The sequence below is a fragment of the Anguilla anguilla genome, chromosome 1 (genome assembly GCF_013347855.1).
Source record: "Anguilla anguilla isolate fAngAng1 chromosome 1, fAngAng1.pri, whole genome shotgun sequence".
NCBI lineage: Eukaryota > Metazoa > Chordata > Actinopteri > Anguilliformes > Anguillidae > Anguilla > Anguilla anguilla.
Window position 1 is genome coordinate 39,629,256 of NC_049201.1, and position 18,185 is coordinate 39,647,440.

Consider the following 18,185-nt stretch of genomic DNA (forward strand, 5'->3'; position numbering starts at 1 on the left):
GAGCACTGAATGCAGCGGTATCACTTGTATGTAGACTTGGGTGTGAGTTTGAAATACATTTTATTCTTTAGATTCTGACAAAATTTGAAAACTCTCAAATTTTATTGGTGTCTAAAGGGTTCAGGTATTTCAAAGTTATTGACCCAAGTCTGGATTGTAAATGTTTGGCAGTTGATCGTGTCTTAAATGTGTGGTAGTGCATCTCCCTCTCTCTCTCTGTTTTAGGAGTCAAAGTGAAGTCAGCTAAAACGCAGACCAGCCTGTTCCCAGACAAAACCCGCACCATTGACACAGAGCCCCAGTACATTTTCAGTCCTACAAGGGGGGGGCACGATGGCCCTGGGGCGCCCCACACCGCGCTGGAGGGCCTTCTCATCCCCATGGCGATCCCGCTCGGTAAGAATGTGGAAAAATACCAAATGAGCTTTTGCTCTATTCTTTGCATGTATATTGTTGTGTTTGTCTGGTTAAATGTGAACAGTGCCTGTTCTCTCAGGCTTGAGTCAGGGTATCTGTGGCGGTGTCGCGTGACGTTAGTCACTTGTGTGTCTTTGGGATTCGTGGCGAGCGGTAATTAGCCAATGGGAGCTGAGGAACGGCGGGTCCGTCTGCGTTTTGCGGCGCAGCTGCGTGTAATCGGGGCCCTGCGAGCCGCCGGCCTCATTAAAAGTGATGGGCGGAGCCCGGCGGGTTGCCATGGTCGCCGTGCCACTGAAGGTCACCTCACCGCCCCGCTGCCAGGGGCGACGGAAGGGGGTGTGCCCCCCCCCCCCCCCAAGTCTGCTGGCACGGCCGAGTCCACCCTCACTCATGGCCCCCGTCAAGCACAAAGCCACATCCAGCCCGGGAGGGGAAAAAAAAGAGGCTTCATTAAACCGATATTTCAGCTCCGCGGGTTTAAACCTTAATTATAGCGGCACCATTTCTAATTTAAAACCTCCGCTCCCCATTCACTTTAATCACATTACGACCAAGAGGTGCACGGCGCGCTGGAGGTATTTTTATCCTTTCATCTCTGAATCATGACATTTGTGGAGGAAAGACATGCTCCATGTCGCCGGGCTGGATCTGTCGAGAAGCAGGGTGTTGTTCTGCCAGGGTAATATTTAGCATAAAATACCAGCGGGGGAAACAAAATTTGGAAAACCGTTTTCCCTTTGTGTATGCAACAGTACGTTCAGCACTAGACTGAATTGCAGAAGATGAGAAAATGACATTTCTGCACATTGGTCTAGAGGTACTGTGAACACTGAGGATAGGTGAAACGTGGCCGTCCTTCCAACCTGTTCCACAAACAAAGGAAAAGAAGTGGCTGCACGTAATTCCTGTTGCCACCACTTGATGGGCGCCATCCTCCCTGGTGTGCAGGTGACTGGGCTGGGCTGGGCTGGGCTGGGTTGGGCTGTTCTGGGCTGGGCTGGGCTGGGCTGGGCTGGGCTGAGCTGGGCTGGGCTGGGCTGAGCTGGGCTGGGCTGGGCTGGGCTGTTCTGGGCTAGGCTGGGCTGTTCTGTTCTGGGCGGGGCTGTTCTGTTCTGGGCTGGGCTGGGTTGGGCTGGGCTGAGCTGGGCTGGGCTGGGCTGTTCTGGGCTGGGCTGGGCTGGGTTGGGTTGGGTTGGGCTGGGCTGGGCTGGGCTGGGCTGTTCTGGGCTGGGCTGTTCTGGTCTGGGCTGGGCTGGGCTGTTCTGGGCTGGGCTGGGCAGGGCAGGGCTGGGCTGAGCTGAGCTGGGCTGGGCTGGGCTGGCTGGGCAGGGCTGTTCTGGGCTGGGCTGGGCTGTTCTGGGCTGGGTGCGGCTGGGCTGGGCTGGGCTGTTCTGGGCTGTTCTGGGCTGGGCTGGCTGGGTGGGGCTGGGCTGTTCTGGGCTGGGCTGGGCTGTTCTGGGCTGTTCTGGGCTGGGCTGGGCTGGGCTGAGCTGGGCTGTTCTGGGCTGGGCGGGGCTGGGCTGGGCTGTTCTGGGCTGGGCTGGGCTGGGCTGGGCTGGGCTGGGCTGGGCTGTTCTGGGCTGGGCTGGGCTGTTCTGGGCTGGGCTGGGCTGGGCTGTTCTGGGCTGGGCTGGGCTGGGCTGGGCTGGGCTGGGCGGGGCTGGGCTGGGCTGTTCTGGGCTGTTCTGTTCTGGGCTGTTCTGGGCTGTTCTGGGCTGGGCTGTTCTGGGCTGTTCTGTACGGTCCAGCAGTGTTTCACACCTCTGCACAGTGTGAGACGCCCGCCATCAGAGCGGGGAGTGGGGTCCTGAGCTCGTGTTCACAAAGCGGCTCACTGCTGCTGGTCTGGGATGGGTTTTGCCTTTCTGTTCTTCACGAATGCATCAGGATACAGACACAAGAAACCTGATCCCAGGTCAGTCACGGGCCCTGGGCAGCCTTCTGCCACGTTTTATCACCCATTTCCCGCAAGTGAGTTAATGCAATTCACTTACTTCACGCCATTGCAAACATTCGTGTGTGATATCAAAACATGTCACAGACGAATGGAGCAAGGACTCGTAAAGCACGCATGTGTTCACTCTCTCCCCCTGTGGGGAGCGAAAAGCAGGCCTGGCTTCACTCACACACCGAGGCTTTGCTCTCATATACTGCGTACCATAGAACGCTGTGAGAAAGCTGTTCACCTCTAAGCTTTCCCCCTGCTTTCACCCCTGCTTGCCATGTCCTGGACTGATCGCAGGAGCCTTCCTCCTCCCTTCAGCATGTACTCTCCTTTGAGCCACGCATTACTAATGGAGCTTCTTTTCAGTCCTCAGCGCACCAGCCAATGGGCAAGCCCAGCGACTGCAGCCTGCCTCATAGGGCTGCTCTCTGGAGCCATGGGCAAACCCAGCGACTGCAGCCTGCCTCATAGGGCTGCTCTCTGGAGCCATGGGCAAGCCCAGCGACTGCAGCCTGCCTCATAGGGCTGCTCTCTGGAGCCATGGGCAAACCCAGCTACTGCAGCCTGCCTCACAGGGCTGCTCTCTGGAGCCATGGGCAAACCCAGCGACTGCAGCCTGCCTCATAGGGCTGCTCTCTGGAGCCATGGGCAAGCCCAGCTACTGCAGCCTGCCTCATAGGGCTGCTCTCTGGAGCCATGGGCAAACCCAGCGACTGCAGACTGCCTCATAGGGCTGCTCTCTGGAGCCATGGGCAAGCCCAGCTACTGCAGCCTGCCTCATAGGGCTGCTCTCTGGAGCCATGGGCAAACCCAGCGACTGCAGACTGCCTCATAGGGCTGCTCTCTGGAGCCATGGGCAAGCCCAGCGACTGCAGCCTGCCTCATAGGGCTGCTCTCTGGAGCCATGGGCAAACCCAGCGACTGCAGCCTGCCTCATAGGGCTGCTCTCTGGAGCCATGGGCAAACCCAGCGACTGCAGCCTGCCTCATAGGGCTGCTCTCTGGAGCCATGGGCAAGCCCAGCAACTGCAGCCTGCCTCATAGGACTGCTCTCTGGAGCCATGGGCAAACCCAGCGACTGCAGACTGCCTCATAGGGCTGCTCTCTGGAGCCATGGGCAAACCCAGCTACTGCCGCCTGCCTCACAGGGCTGCTCTCTGGAGCCATGGGCAAACCCAGCTACTGCAGCCTGCCTCATAGGGCTGCTCTCTGGAGCCAATGGGCAAGCCCAGCGACTGCAGCCTGCCTCATAGAGCTGCTCTCTGGAGCCATGGGCAAGCCCAGCGACTGCAGCCTGCCTCATAGGGCTGCTCTCTGGAGCTATGGGCAAACCCAGCTACTGCAGCCTGCCTCATAGAGCTGCTCTCTGGAGCCATGGGCAAGCTCAGCGACTGCAGCCTGCCTCATAGGGCTGCTCTCTGGAGCCATGGGCAAACCCAGCGACTGCAGCCTGCCTCATAGGACTGCCCTCTGGAGCCATGGGCAAGCTCAGCGACTGCAGCCTGCCTCATAGGGCTGCTCTCTGGAGCCATGAGCAAACCCAGCTACTGCAGCCTGCCTCACAGGGCTGCTCTCTGGAGCCATGGGCAAACCCAGCTACTGCAGCCTGCCTCATAGGGCTGCTCTCTGGAGCCATGGGCAAACCCAGCTACTGCAGCCTGCCTCATAGGGCTGCTCTCTGGAGCCATGGGCAAGCCCAGCGATTGCAGCCTGCCTCATAGGGCTGCTCTCTGGAGCCATGGGCAAGCCCAGCGACTGCAGCCTGCCTCATAGGGCTGCTCTCTGGAGCCATGGGCAAGCCCAGCGACTGCAGCATGCCTCATAGGGCTGCTCTCTGGAGCCATGGGCAAGCCCAGCGACTGCAGCCTGCCTCATAGGGCTGCTCTCTGGGATGTTATGCGCTTCCCAGTACAGCTGCTGCACACAAGCACTGTACATTTTAGCGATAGGGTAAATCAGATGGGGGATGTATGGCTTTGCCTGGTTTCTGATCGTTGCGTCCCTTACTCAAAGTGGCATGGCTTACATAATGGAAGGACGCAGAGGGAAGATGTGTTCCATCTGTCGAGCGCCATGTTCTTTTTGTTTAATAAAACCTGCTTTTCATCCCACTCTCAGGCAGAGATAAATAAATAAATATCTCGCTGTGCCTGGAGAGTCTGATCATCAGTGTGCTCTGCCAGTCTCTGGTGAGTCATGAGGCCGTTTCGTAAGTTGATTTGATTTGACTTTCGAATTCAGTTTTCATTCAGTACTTGGTCCAATTGAAAGTTTGGTTTTTAAGAGTTTCATCTGAGTTTCTGTTGACAGAGAGAGCATTAATAAGCATTTGTACTGAGCATTATGATGCCCTGAAATGGGGGGCTATGTATAAAAGCGCTGTTATTTCTACGTGGTGAAACCAATATGTATTAAAATACCCTTTAATAGTTGAGAATTTGCACTTTACCCACATGTGAATTGCTTGATTACAAATCAAAAATTATGGAGTTAAATCAAGAAGAAATATGGCTTTGTCCCAAACATTATGGAGCTCACTGTTTTTTTCTCATCGTGCTATATTATTAAGGTGGTTATTTGGCCTGTTTTGTTTTTTTTTGTTTTTTTTTTGGGGGGGGGGGGGGGGGTGTTGTTACCCCTCTACCCCTCATTAGTTATGCCCTTGAGCCAAGGTGGAAACCTTGGGGGGTGCCGAGCTATGCTCTGTGTGTACTCTGCATACAGGTGCGTAACTGGGGAGGGAATCCTGCGGGCACCACTGTGTATGTTTAAGTAATCTATGTGTTCTGTCCAGCTGTTAAAGGATAAAGAACTACAAAGCCCAGGAAACATATTTACATGTATTCAGGACAGTGAGGAAAACCTTCCTCCATTGTTTAGTCTTTTGAGGGATAAACCACTCTTTGTGAAATTTCAGAAAAGTGAGCTTGGTTTTGTCTTCTTTTTTTCACCGTGGGAACATGAAAACATGCGTTTAGTGGAAGCATATGTGTGCTGTTTTCTCTCTCATCACGCTCCGTTATTGTGGCCGGTGGCCGTGGGCCAGTTAAATATGAGCATGCCGGCTCCTTGTTAAACCAGGAACCAGCTCCAGTTCAGCCCCTTCCAATTCAATTCCTGAACTCTTGTTAAAAAAAAAAGGGGGGGGGGATTGTGGTTGAACCAGTCACGGGCGACCGTGCCTGTGTGCGTGCGTAAAATGTAAAATATTGTGTGTGTGTGCTTTCATGTGTGTGTGTATGTGTGTGTGTAGAGTATGTTGTGTGTGGGGTGTGTGTATGTGCGTGTGTGCATTTGTGTGTGTGTGTTTGTGTGTGCATATGTGTTTGTAGGGTGTGTGTGTGCGTGTGTGTGTGTGTGTGTGTAGGGTGTTTGGGGTATGTCTGTGTGTGTACATTTGTGTGTGTGTAGGGTGTGTGTGTGTGCGTATGTCTGTGTAGGGTGTGTGTGTGCGTGTTTCTGTATGCGTTTGTGTGCGTGTGTGTTTGTGTGTGCATGTATGTGTGTATGTGGTTGTGTGTGTGTGTGTGCGTGTTTCTGTATGGGTGTGTTTGTGTGTGTGAGACGTGGGGGAATTGTAAAATAAAGCGAAAGTGGAAGGGTGATTGTGGAATACCGATTGTGTGTATGAGTGCGAGAAATAGAAAGTGTGTTGGTGGAGAGATGATGAGGGGACGCTGTTTATGTGATTATGTTCGTGTGGCACCCACACACTCCTGTCTCTGGTCCCGTGGCCATAGAAATAGGAATCGACTCCCCGCCTGTGAAGTCTGTGATTTATTGCTGGCTGACTTTGCAGCAGTGAGAAAGGTACTTAGCATTCAAGGGCCTTTCCCATCTGAAACAGTGATCAATGCAGTTTCTCTATTGGATCTGAGCCGCTCCACATACCTACAAAGGCTTCTTTCTGTCCCTTTACTCGATTGGCCATTATTTGTTACAAGTGACAAATTTTTATGTCGCTGCTCCTGCATTTGTTTGACCTGTGTTCATTCAGCTTCTCGCTAGGCTCTTCAGCCTGCCTGCTAAGACAAGGGATGTAAATTAGGTCTCTCTTGCTCTCTCTCTCTCCCTTTCTCTCTCTCTCTCTCCCTCTCCCTCTCTCTCTCTCTCTCTCCCCCCTCTCTCATTCTCCTTCTCTCCTACCCTGTCTTTTACTGCAGTTACACAACCCTGCCCACATGTTTTCCATTTAAAACATTTGTGCTCTCCGAATGACTCAGTGCCACTTGCTCCAAAGCCACCGTTTGGATGCCCCTCAGCCAAATTATGGAAATCATAAAGCTAATGTTTCCGCTGCTCCGAGCTGTGGAATGGAAAAACAGATTGCTCTTTGCCAGTTTCTGAGCAGATTTATGCAAATGCGATCCGGCTATTAAAGAGCCAGGGCGAGTCGCACGTCTTCTTAATTGAAGGACTCGTCAGCGATAGCCAAGCAAATCGGAAAAAGCAGTGATCTAATCGTAATACACTTTGGCTGAACCTTTCCCTTATAAACACTCTCGGGGCGCGCATTTCGATGGTGCAGCAAGTTGCCGGGGCAACGCGGCGAGTTGGCAGCCATTAGGGTGAGTAAGTGGATATGCCTGGAGTCATTGAGACGTCCTCCGCAGGTTCGGCGAAAGACGTTAGCGTAGCGAAATGGAAGCCAGGTGCACTCCCAGCCGCCATTCCCCCCCGGTATCCTGTTCAGCTTCCCTCCTCGCTAAGAACTTCCTCCTGCTGGATAAACAGAGCGTGCGATATTATCTTTTACACTGGAGGGAAATGTGAGCCCTTGAGCTGGAAGGGAATGTCAGAGGGTTCCTCCTGTACCGCTGAACCGTTGCCAGTACAGTGTGTGCGTGTGTGTACGGTCTCTGTGTAACTGCATACTGCAGTGAGGAGTCTGAGGACAATATTGTTCTTCTGTGCTCTGCCTGCTGCTAACGATTCCACTGAAGAGAAAAACACTTTGCCTCTTTTGAGACCTTGCGTTTAATATTTTAAATACAAATAAATAAATGAAATATATTATTATTATTTCTGCAAATCTGACTGTTGAAGCATGCAAATTTCCTTATGCAAAAAAGGATGCATTTTTCTATTACAGTCTTTACTGAATTGCTTTTCCTGTTTCATTTTAAATGGCTTCAGTGATTGTAAACCCACTGCCTGTGGATGTATCTGGATGACGCACTTTGCCACCTCCTGTCTGTGCCCTCCTGTGGCTCCCTGCTCCATGGTCAAACTTTGTTCATTTCTGCCAGTTAGTATTAACAATCAGTATTACAAGACCGGTGCTTTGTGGGGCATTGGTTTAGGTCGAGTTAGGAGTCACATCCCTTGGTCCTTCATTAATGCAAAGCCCCCACCCCCCCACTGTCCAGGCCAGCCCAGAGTGGACGGAGGGGCCCCCCAGCCTTCCCGTGTCATCATCACTCGCCGTCCAGTGACCATGACCGCCTCCATCCCCCCGGCCCCGCCCAAACAGGCCAGCAAGCCCAACGTGGTGGTGATGGAGGTTCAGTCCGAGAGGAAGCCGAAGCCCCAGCTCCGGGTGCAGGTAAGAGCGGCCGCGTCGGTGCGAGTTCCGTCCCATCCTTCCTGCCTCTCGAGGCATGACCCTAACCCAGCCCACAAAATGTCCGCTTCGGCTAGCTCTGAGCAGAGGCTCACTGATGTGGGAACTGAATCAGAGAGAGACCGATTACCTCATCAGCGATTCCCGTCGTGCTCCGGCCTCATTGAGCGCTTCAGCGGCTGGCTTTCCTGAGGGAGCTGCTGCTTGTGAGCGCGAATGCACGGCACTCATTGCTGGTTTCCACACAGGTTCTCCCCCGCGTGGACATCGACAGCGTCTCTGGTGCGAGCCCGGCGCCCTCCTCGCCCCTCCCTCACCCCCCACGAATACAGGTAAGACGTGAGTGTCCCAGAGCAGATTAGCGATCCGCGCAGGACGGTGTGTGTGTGGAAGATGAACTGGTCCCTGCTGAAGTCACATTTTCACTTGTGGCTTCTTCAGCTTCTTCTGCTGCATTAGTTTCGTGTGCTTAGTGCTGTCAGACGAGAGTTTAAAAGAGTGTGGGTTCAGTGTTCTTTCTAGGGTGAAATCTCAAAGGGGCAGAAGTGGCATGAGTGTATACACTCACACGCACCAGCACACACTGCAGCTGCTCTCATTTCTCTCAAGGCTCGAGGGTTTGCAGTAACTGCAGCGGCATGCAGATTTCGGCTCTCCCCAGGTTCTTCACTCTTCCAGACGGGGCTAGTGGAATGCAGGGCATGACACTGCTCTTCAAATGATCCTTCATTCGCCTCCCTGGCCCCACCTCCTCTCCCGAATCTTTCCTCCCCTTGACCCTTTCCCCCAGCCTCTTTCCTCCGTATTCCTGGCGGTGCAGAGAGCGGCCTGAGTTTGTCCCACTGCCACGCCCACAGGAATGGGACAAAGACGCGTTGAGTGCGCGGTGTGACTGTAGCCATAGTGGGCGGGCAGAGTTCTGGCATGTCTTGGACGTGCGATGCAGCCAGTGCTGGCGGTAATGTTTTCACTAGGACCTGTGAGTCACGTCATTGCTAGTGTTCCTGTCACATTACCAAGCTCTCTGCAGTGTCCTCATAATGAGACCAATGTACCAGCTGCTCAGAAATCCCAGCGGTATTTCTGCCTACTCTGCCAGTCTGGCTCAGCAGTGTTCCAGCTCATATGAGCTGTGCTCCGGACTATAGGAGCTGCAGAGAGGCTAAGCTGTGCTCCAGACTATAGGAGCTGCAGAGAGGCTAAGCTGTGCTCCAGACTGTAGGAGCTGCAGAGAGGCTAGGCTGTGCTCCAGACTGTAGGAGCTGCAGAGAGGCTAGGCTGTGCTCCAGACTATAGGATCTGCAGAGAGGCTAAGCTGTGCTCCAGACTATAGGAGCTGCAGTGAGGCTAAGCTGTGCTCCAGACTGTAGGAGCTGCAGAGAGGCTAGGCTGTGCTCCAGACTGTAGGAGCTGCAGAGAGGCTAAGCTGTGCTCCAGACTGTAGGAGCTGCAGAGAGGCTAAGCTGTGCTCCAGACTGTAGGAGGTGCAGAGAGGCTAAGCTGTGCTCCAGACTGTAGGAGCTGCAGAGAGGCTAAGCTGTGGTCCAGACTAGGAGCTGCAGTGAGGCTAAGCTGTGCTCCAGACTGTAGGAGCTGCAGAGAGGCTAGGCTGTGCTCCAGACTGTAGGAGCTGCAGAGAGGCTAAGCTGTGCTCCAGACTGTAGGAGCTGCAGAGAGGCTAAGCTGTGCTCCAGACTGTAGGAGGTGCAGAGAGGCTAAGCTGTGCTCCAGACTGTAGGAGCTGCAGAGAGGCTAAGCTGTGCTCCAGACTGTAGGAGCTGCAGTGAGGCTAAGCTGTGCTCCAGACTGTAGGAGCTGCAAAGAGGCTAAGCTGTGCTCCAGACTGTAGGAGCTGCAGTGAGGCTAAGCTGTGCTCCAGACTGTAGGAGCTGCAAAGAGGCTAAGCTGTGCTCCAGACAATAGGAGCTGCAGAGAGGCTAAGCTGTGCTCCAGACTGTAGGAGCTGCAGAGAGGCTAAGCTGTGCTCCAGACTGTAGGAGCTGCAGAGAGGCTAGGCTGTGCTCCAGACTGTAGGAGCTGCAGAGAGGCTAAGCTGTGCTCCAGACTGTAGGAGCTGCAGAGAGGCTAAGCTGTGCTCCAGACTGTAGGACCTGCAGAGAGGCTAGGCTGTGCTCCAGACTGTAGGAGCTGCAGAGAGGCTAAGCTGTGCTCCAGACTGTAGGAGCTGCAGAGAGACTAAGCTGTGATCCAGACTGTAGGTGAGCTGAATGCAGGATTGTGGACTTTTTGGGAGTGTAGGAGTGTGGTGCTGTGTGTCCATGAATGTGTTTTGTGTTTTTTTGTAATTGCATGTTAGTAAGAGCAGGTCTCTGAATGTGTGGCCTGGGTTACAACTGGCTTTACGAGGTCACAGCATGGCTTTGCGTGTTTCATGAAACTACTAACCTGCACAAAAACAGTTTTTGCCAATCTGCCGAATCTCAGGCATCCTGCATAGTTTCAGCTGGTGTGCAGTTAAACCATTCTGTAGTGTCTCAGTCATTTTGCACGGTCTCAGCTGGTCTACAGTTAAATCGTTCTCAGCCTTTCTGCGAAATTCCAGCCGGTCTTGTTGATTCTCTCTCCCTCTGGCTGCTCAAGCGCTCGCTCTTTCATCTCAAGTCAGCCACATCTGGTTGCCTAGCAACCCTGGGTACGGCTCCAGCTCTCTGCATCCTCTGCAGTTTAACCCTTCGAGGCGAGCGAGCCGAGGAGCGAGGCGCCGCTCTGCGCCTGAGCTAGCACTACACGCTCGCCCTCACATTACTGACCACTTTCTGGTCACAGGTCAGAGAGGGTCTCCTGGGAACGCATTTCACAAGACCGAAACGGCCTTCCTCAAACCCTGGCAAGGTTTTTTTCGTCTCGTTCCTTGTCATATTTTTGGGGGTGGATTATTCTCGCTCGCTGTTCGGTGAGCAGCGCGGCGCGGAGGCAGAGAGCGGGTTCTGTGCTCAGACGGTGGGAGCTGTGACACAGTTGGGGACGAGCCAGGATCTCCATTACGGCCGAGCGGAGAGGGAGCGGGCCTCAGCTGCGGGGAGCCTTCAGCGGCGAGCCCGTCGGGCTGACTAATGCTGATCTCACACCCCGCAGACGCCCTCGCTCAGCCTGCACCCGCCTTCCCCTCCCCTCCCCACCCCGGCTCGGAGGTGGCGGGGCGGGGCGGGGCGGGGCGCTGCGTATCCGCAGCCCTGCACACGGCACGTCGGAGCAGCGCTGTGGGCTCAGGTTCGGGCTGCGGGCACCGGACCGCACGCTGCTACGCTCCGTGTTGGCTTGGCATGCACACATCTGCTGTGCGTTACACTCCGCTTTTCTCTGCGCGCCAGTGCGCCCAAGCGTTTGTCTCCCGATGCCTGTCTGCGTTCCTGGTTCGGCTGCGTTCGTTAGAGCGCTGTGTCGGTCTGATCGGTCTTGGCTATACTGTGTTGTTATCCTTGTTTCTGTATTCACAGTACTGCGTGTCCCTGGCTTCCCTAGATCTTTCTCTATCTCTGTCTCTCTGATGTGGAGCTGTGAATCATCTGCCCACTGCTGACCTGCTCTCTCTCTCTCGCTCGCTCTCTCTCTCGCTCGCTCTCTCTCTGCAGTGTGAGCGGAATATTAATGAATGATGCCGTCGCACTCTCCTCTCAGGGCTACTGCAGCACCCTGCCCCCGTACTCCTTTGGCAGAGAGCCAGTTCCTCCCTCCCTCCCTCTCTCCTCCTCCTCCTCTCGCTCTTTTCATCCGTAGCCTGGCCACGGTCTGTGTGTTCTCTTCGTCGGGCGCGGAACACGCAGGCTGATATTCACTAGCGTGAGCTCACACTTGTGAGGTTTCCTGTCTGCTCATCGGCACACGCGGCGGTGGCATCGCAGCCATTACGTTTCACTCATGAAATGGAGTCTGGCCAACGTGACATAACGCTCACACCAGCTGAATAGGCTTTTCCCATGATTGACTTGCGTAAACAATTCTTTATTTTTTCCCATACGTCCGCCACCTCCTCTTCCTATTCCTTAGAGAACTTCATGGATAAGACTGGTAATTTTTTAAAAATAAAAAAACTACCTTGGTCATTTGAGATATAAAGAAAAGGAACTGAGATAGATTACATTAAGTAGAGATGGGGCAAAAAAGATGTACAGTTTATCAAAGCGTCCTCAGAGCCTGGTTAAAGGTGGCATGAGACTCTGCGCCGATGTTGGCGAGCACTGCAGTGCACCCCTGGGGAACTGGAAAGGAGGGGACGGTCAGTATTTCAGAGACGGAGGAGGTAAGGGTCCGCGGGCGTGTTCGGAGAACAATACGGAACGCCGGCGCAAATACAGACGGAGCCGGGGACGCAAACAGCAGTCGTCCGTGCCGCGCTCGCCGTGTAAATATCACCGCTAAATGGCCGCGGTTCTGTCTGTGCCGTATCACCGTATTGCCAATTTCACCCCGTTCCTCCTGCCAAGCTGTTGCCTCTCTGCCGGCAGATGTTTCATCTGGAATGGGCACGGGAGAGGTTGATTAAAAAAATCGCTCCGTGTCATATTTTTTTAACGAAGGACGCAGACAGACACTACCGCGGAAGGGGACGGAGCCAGCGAACACAGCCTCTGGTTATGAGAGCTTGGCATCGCGAGCGATCGGGGCATCTGCTCGTATCAGTGTTACCGGGTTACCAAATAAATCATTCAGGGGCTTTTTTTTCCATTTTGCTAGCGCTCGGCGCTCAGCCTTTAGCTCCCGCGCACGCCGCACAGTGCAGCCGCACAGCGCTCGCGCTCTGAAGCACGAGGAGTCGCTGCCAATGTGCAGCTCCGTCGGATATTATTCCACCTGAACGTAGCGCGTCGAGCGGGCGCGGTTCGGTACCTGTCAGCTGCGTGGTCTTAACCGTGGCGCAATCTGCCGAAAAACCTCCATTATGAGAACACTAAGCGTTCCTCTCCACCGTGGGATTTTATGAAATGATCGGGGGGAAACGCATTCCTTAATTCTGTGATGGGTGTTGATGGAGAAGTTGATAGTGGGTGCTATCGCGTTTAAATTGGCAGGGAGGCGTCTGTGTGGTTGGCGTTTGGATAACTGGGCTCGGAACCGGGGGGTGGGGGGAGGTTTGACTCCCAGACGGGACCTTTTTCTCATCCCTCAGTCAGTACTGCCTCAGTAAAATGTCCAGCTGTGCATGAACTGAGTACAAACGTAAACAATGCAAAGTCAGCAGAGGGTAAGGGATTCTCTTAAGCAAATGAACGATAACTGGTCTCAGTCCTTCTCTTCTGTCATTCCCATGTGAAGAAATGAACTGCCAGCCAGCATTGCAGCAGTAGCCTCATTATTTTTTTATTGACTCTTTAAATCAGATGTTCTGCCTCAAAGTTCCCCCATCTGATAAAGCATCCATTATTTTCTCTGCTTCACAGTATACATATTTCAGCACCTTGTGTATACTGCACCAGCGCCAGTGTTTGCTGGACAGTCTCTCCACTCTTCTGCTCAAAAGCGCATCTGATGATGTCATATGCCTGGACATGCCCCAGTTTTGCCTTGTTCATTCTTCGGGATGTGAGTTTGAAATGTTAAAATCTTCAGCCAGGAAGCAATTTCTCAGAAATTAAAAACAGCATGATACCAATCACAAGTCCACTTTATTTGGTATTTACCCCCCAGATGGCTACAAGAGCAGGTTGTTTTGATGCAATATATATCTGGAATTTTGTCCAAATAAAATATTTTATTATAGCTTATGTCTGAGATTAGGTTCACCATGGAGGTTCATTTTGTATGCATTGCACATTGAAGTGGGACGCTGCAGCCAACCAGGGAACATCGTTGGAATATATAAAAGACCGTTTTCAGGGGAAGCAAAGCGGTCATCTGTGCTCTGCATTAATTTTCCCTCTTTATCTGAAGGTTGAGGAGAAAGCTGTGTGCTGTGATGTCATTTCCCACTTTGTTTGAAAGTTGAAGTGAAAGCTGTGTGCTATGATGTCATTTCCTCCTTTGTCTGAAGGCTGTGATGAAAGCTGTGTGGTATGGTGTCATTTCCTCCTTTGTCTGAAGGCTGTGATGAAAGCTGTGTGCTGTGATATCAGGACGCACTGCCCTTTTCAACTGTGCCAGTAAACTGGAATGGTCTCATTGCCTTCTCTCAGACAGTGGAGCAGGTTCCAGAAGAAGATCTGACCGTCTTCCCTGGAACCGATTACCTGGCTGTGGCTGACATATCTCAGGTACAGTATGTCCAAATCACGGACTAAAGACCATTTATACACTGCAGTCAGGGCAGCTTGAGAACAGCACCTGAAACATATAACTGCATGCAGCTGCATCCTGCTGTTTCAGAGCACAAGCTGCAGGATAATATGTCATTTTTTACTAAATAATGTATCCAGGTTCTTGAATGCTGTTTATAATTTGGCAGATTATGCGACGAAATACTGAAATTCCACATGACCGGAAATATTGATGCTTTAGAAGTTCAGGACTTCACGTGAGGCCGGAGGACTGCACAGCTTGGTCATAAAGCTGGCCGTATACTTAATACGACGGCAAACTGAAAACGAACCACAGCCAAACCATAGACTGCTCATGGGCTCGCGAAAAGCTTTTTGAAGCCATGGAAGTGCAGTTTTTGTGCTGCCATGTTGTACAAATAGGAGCCTGAGATTTATATGGTTGTGGGCCTGGTCCAGGTCATCCACTGAACATGTGAGATAACAAAAAACACCCCCCCCCCCCCCACAGTGATGCGCAATGACTAGTCAGTGACACTAATTGTCCCTGAATGGTCTGCAAAATACTGAATTATTGTCCAAATGACACAATAAATTAACAGATGGGAACATGGGGAGACAATCAACAAAGGAAAAAACACCTACTGAGGCTACATTTTCTTATGGGACAAAATGATTGACTTTGTATTTTTATGACATTGGTACCATTGACTTACATTGAAACGGGTGGTTGAAAGACCTGTGCTGGAGCCAGCTGCTCTGGTTCTGGAGAGCACTGTCTCTCCTCTAGACCAGGAAGTGAGCTTCAGAACCAAAGCCCGGTTTTGGCCCGTTGAGCCAAACACGGCGGCGGTGCACACGAACGCGTTCTCACTGCACCGACCGCAGGAGTCGCTGTTCAGCGCTGGGGCAGGGGATTTAGCAGCCGAAACCGACCCACCCCGATTGCGGGTGTGATTCTCTGCAGCTCCCGGCTGCCGTCTGGATTTGAGGCAAGCCGACGGCTGTACCATACAGTGCTGTTTCCATGTGTGCCGGAGAGGACGTGCGTTGGGAGGGGATGGTTGCCAGATCTACATAAAATATAAACAAAAACGAATTCAGTTCCTCAGTACTGGGGTTCTGAAAATGTTAAAGAATTTGGGTATTTATTGGACAGAAGTGAAGCCCAGTGTGCCTCCAGCAGCCGGAGACCAGGTCCCGGCAGGAAAGGTGTGAACGGGCGGCGCAGGAGGAACTTTCGGCCAGCAGCAATGCGCTGGGCGCGTTTGGGCTGTGTAGGAATTCGTCCGGCTCCCTCCGTCCCCTCAGCCGCGCAGACAAAGGCTCCTTCTCCCATATGTGCCCGTGGCCTGCTTCTGCAAGCGCCCCGCAAATTGGGCATTAGGCAGGTACTACAGCTCGTACTTACAAGGGCATGCAGTCAGTTAACAGAAATACTGCAGCCATCATTAGTGTGCCGTGGAAGCCCATTCCAAGACCAGCAGTCTTTGTCATGCTTAGCGGCTCTCTGGAAAAGTGTTTTTTTTTTTTAATCTCTTTTTTTTCCCCCCTTTTTTGGGGGGGGCAGGTGGGGGTGTTTTGTACAGATGAGAGGACACGCTATTACACACTGCCCTCTTTTGGCGTTGGTGTGAACTGCACGTTCAGACAATGGCATTTAAAAATATTATTTTCACTACAAGAAAAACGTAGAAAATCGTGTGCAAAAGGGCTTTATGTCAAGGGAGCATGTTTTTCTGTTAAAAAATAAAAAATATATCATATATATATATCATAAATATATCATAGAATATCAGTGTATTTACGATGTATATGTGATAATGCATTTAAAGAGACTGGCTATCCGACAGGGCACAGTCTGTCTTTAGCAGTTTTCTCTTGCAGTGCGTTTTTTATGTTTTTAGAAAAAAAAATCTTTGGCAGGACTGAACGGAGGAAGCGTATTGGCTGCAGACGACTGTGTGTCTGCATGTCGGAAGGAGCTGAAAGCCTCAGATTTGTACTGCAGTGTGTAATAATAAGGCTTTACTGCTTTATGTTTCCTGAATGCCTGGCTGGCTTCTGAAACCCTCCTCCTTTTTTAACACCATCCAGCTGAGCAGACCCTTTATTTATTCTAGACTTGCAAATGCACGTTACATAACTTTTTGTATTTGGCTTAGAAAATGCCTGATTCAGGATAATTTGCATAACTCGTACTTTTAATTTGTATTCCTTTGTAAGGCCAGGTATTTACTGCTGTTATTTAGATTCATAATAATAAGCCGTATGTTATATAGAACTGCTGCATAGGTGAGGAGGACACAACATGTAACCACACAGACAGCCCTGCTTTACATAGAAGGGTTAGAGGGAAATATTCCACTGCGAGGGCTGACCCCTGCAACAGCAGCGGTGAGGGGGGTAAGAGACCAAACACCACAGGGAGATGTGTGGGGCTACTGCCTACAAGGGAGATGATTTCTGAATGACTCTATGGGAGTATATCTTTAAAACAGATTCATGCAACTAGGGGGAAGTGTTTTAAGGTATGGAAAGGTCTTCCCTCTGGAAAAGATGAAAAGTGTCTCAAGATCCCAGATCCTACAATAGGTAGGCTAAACGAGGTACTGGGTTGTGCACATTTGAGGGGAATCACCTGAACAACTTTGTATTTGATGAGGTTTAAAGTCAGCTGCAGATGTTATGCTGGCTTGGGTATTTTAATGCCTGGTGTGTACATAGAAATTTCAGCATGTGCAGTATGAAATTTCCTGTAAAATTCAGCATGTTTCAGCAAAAGTGGTGCCTTAACTCAACACCTTAGGCCAGTGGTTCTCAAACTCGGTCCTGGGGGACCACTGTGTATGCTGGTTTTCATTCCAACCTCAACTGGGGACTCCAGCTCTAAAACATGAAAAGCGCCTAATTAAGAAAAATTAACAGTTTGTTAAAATTCTGGGATTCCACTTGAGGTTGGAATGAAAAGCAGCATGCACAGTGGTCCCCCAGGACTGAGTTTGAGAACCACTGCCTTAGGCATGCTCTAGTGTCTCGAGGGACGAGGGAAGAGGAGGAATTTAAGAGAACGGGGGTTTATGTAATCTGTCTGCAAACAGCCCTTTCATTGACCAGCTGAAGCACAGTAAGTGTGACGGAGGGTGTCCTGGCACAGATAGATGATGGCTTTGTGCATCTTGAGTCTGTTTATCTCTATGACCTTAAAGGGCAGTAGCAGCACTTGTAGGGCATCACATTCCGATGTTGAGACCCACAGTACTGCGTGACTCGACCAGGGCAGGACAGCCAATGCACCACCGCCTGCAGATCCATTTCACTATGGATGTATCCAGGATCTGGTGGTGAAGTAAATGCCTATAGGATAACTTTAAGGATATTAAGCATGTTATGGCATATGATGCTAGGTTCTGTAATGGATCCATGCTGCACAGCACTTTACATACTGTATAGCGTACCATTTTTTGGGATGCTACCATTTGGGTGGTATATGCTTAGCGCTGATCTCAGACTAACTCCTGCAGAAGTGCTTTTTTCTCTCTTCTTTGAAGTTTAATTTGTTGCATAAATGTTGGATATATGAGGAGAGCGGGAGAAGAGTGATGCATTCAAATATTTCTGGTTGAATCGTTCTGAATATAGTGAGCTGTAGCTGTATATTCCCAACAATACAAAGTGGCTGTAGATAATAGCAATTCACTGTTATTCATTGGAATTGAAATTCTTTCATTTCATAATCACTCATTTTTCTCTATATGAGCCCAGTAATATATTTCCCTTTTGGAACCCACCTAGTAAACAAGACACATAGCCAAGGAAATACCACAGAGCAACATTAATACTCTTACACATTTAAGTCCTGATCCATTTCCAAACACATCCCTTTCCAAACCCCCGAATACCTCAGCCCCAGCAGTGATGAATTTGCTGAGGGAGCAGTAAACTTCAGAAAACCTCTCTGGTTGGCAGCGGAAAGCCGTGTTCATTATCATTTTATTTTTTGTCTCTCGCTCTCTCATTGACACACTCTCTCTCTCTCTCTTTCT

General features: G+C 51.3%; 1 protein-coding gene across 2 annotated transcripts in view; it reads left to right on the top strand.

Moving 5' to 3' along the window:
- The window catches only part of kiaa0586 (KIAA0586 ortholog), a 206,722-nt gene that overhangs the window by 118,293 nt on the left and 70,244 nt on the right, over positions 1-18,185 (top strand). For both annotated transcript variants that reach the window (XM_035416304.1, XM_035416312.1), the window contains 4 exons: positions 226-396; positions 7,734-7,909; positions 8,176-8,259; positions 14,059-14,136. In XM_035416304.1, the coding sequence (XP_035272195.1) occupies positions 226-396; positions 7,734-7,909; positions 8,176-8,259; positions 14,059-14,136 (509 nt within the window). The remainder of the gene's footprint in view (positions 1-225; positions 397-7,733; positions 7,910-8,175; positions 8,260-14,058; positions 14,137-18,185) is intronic.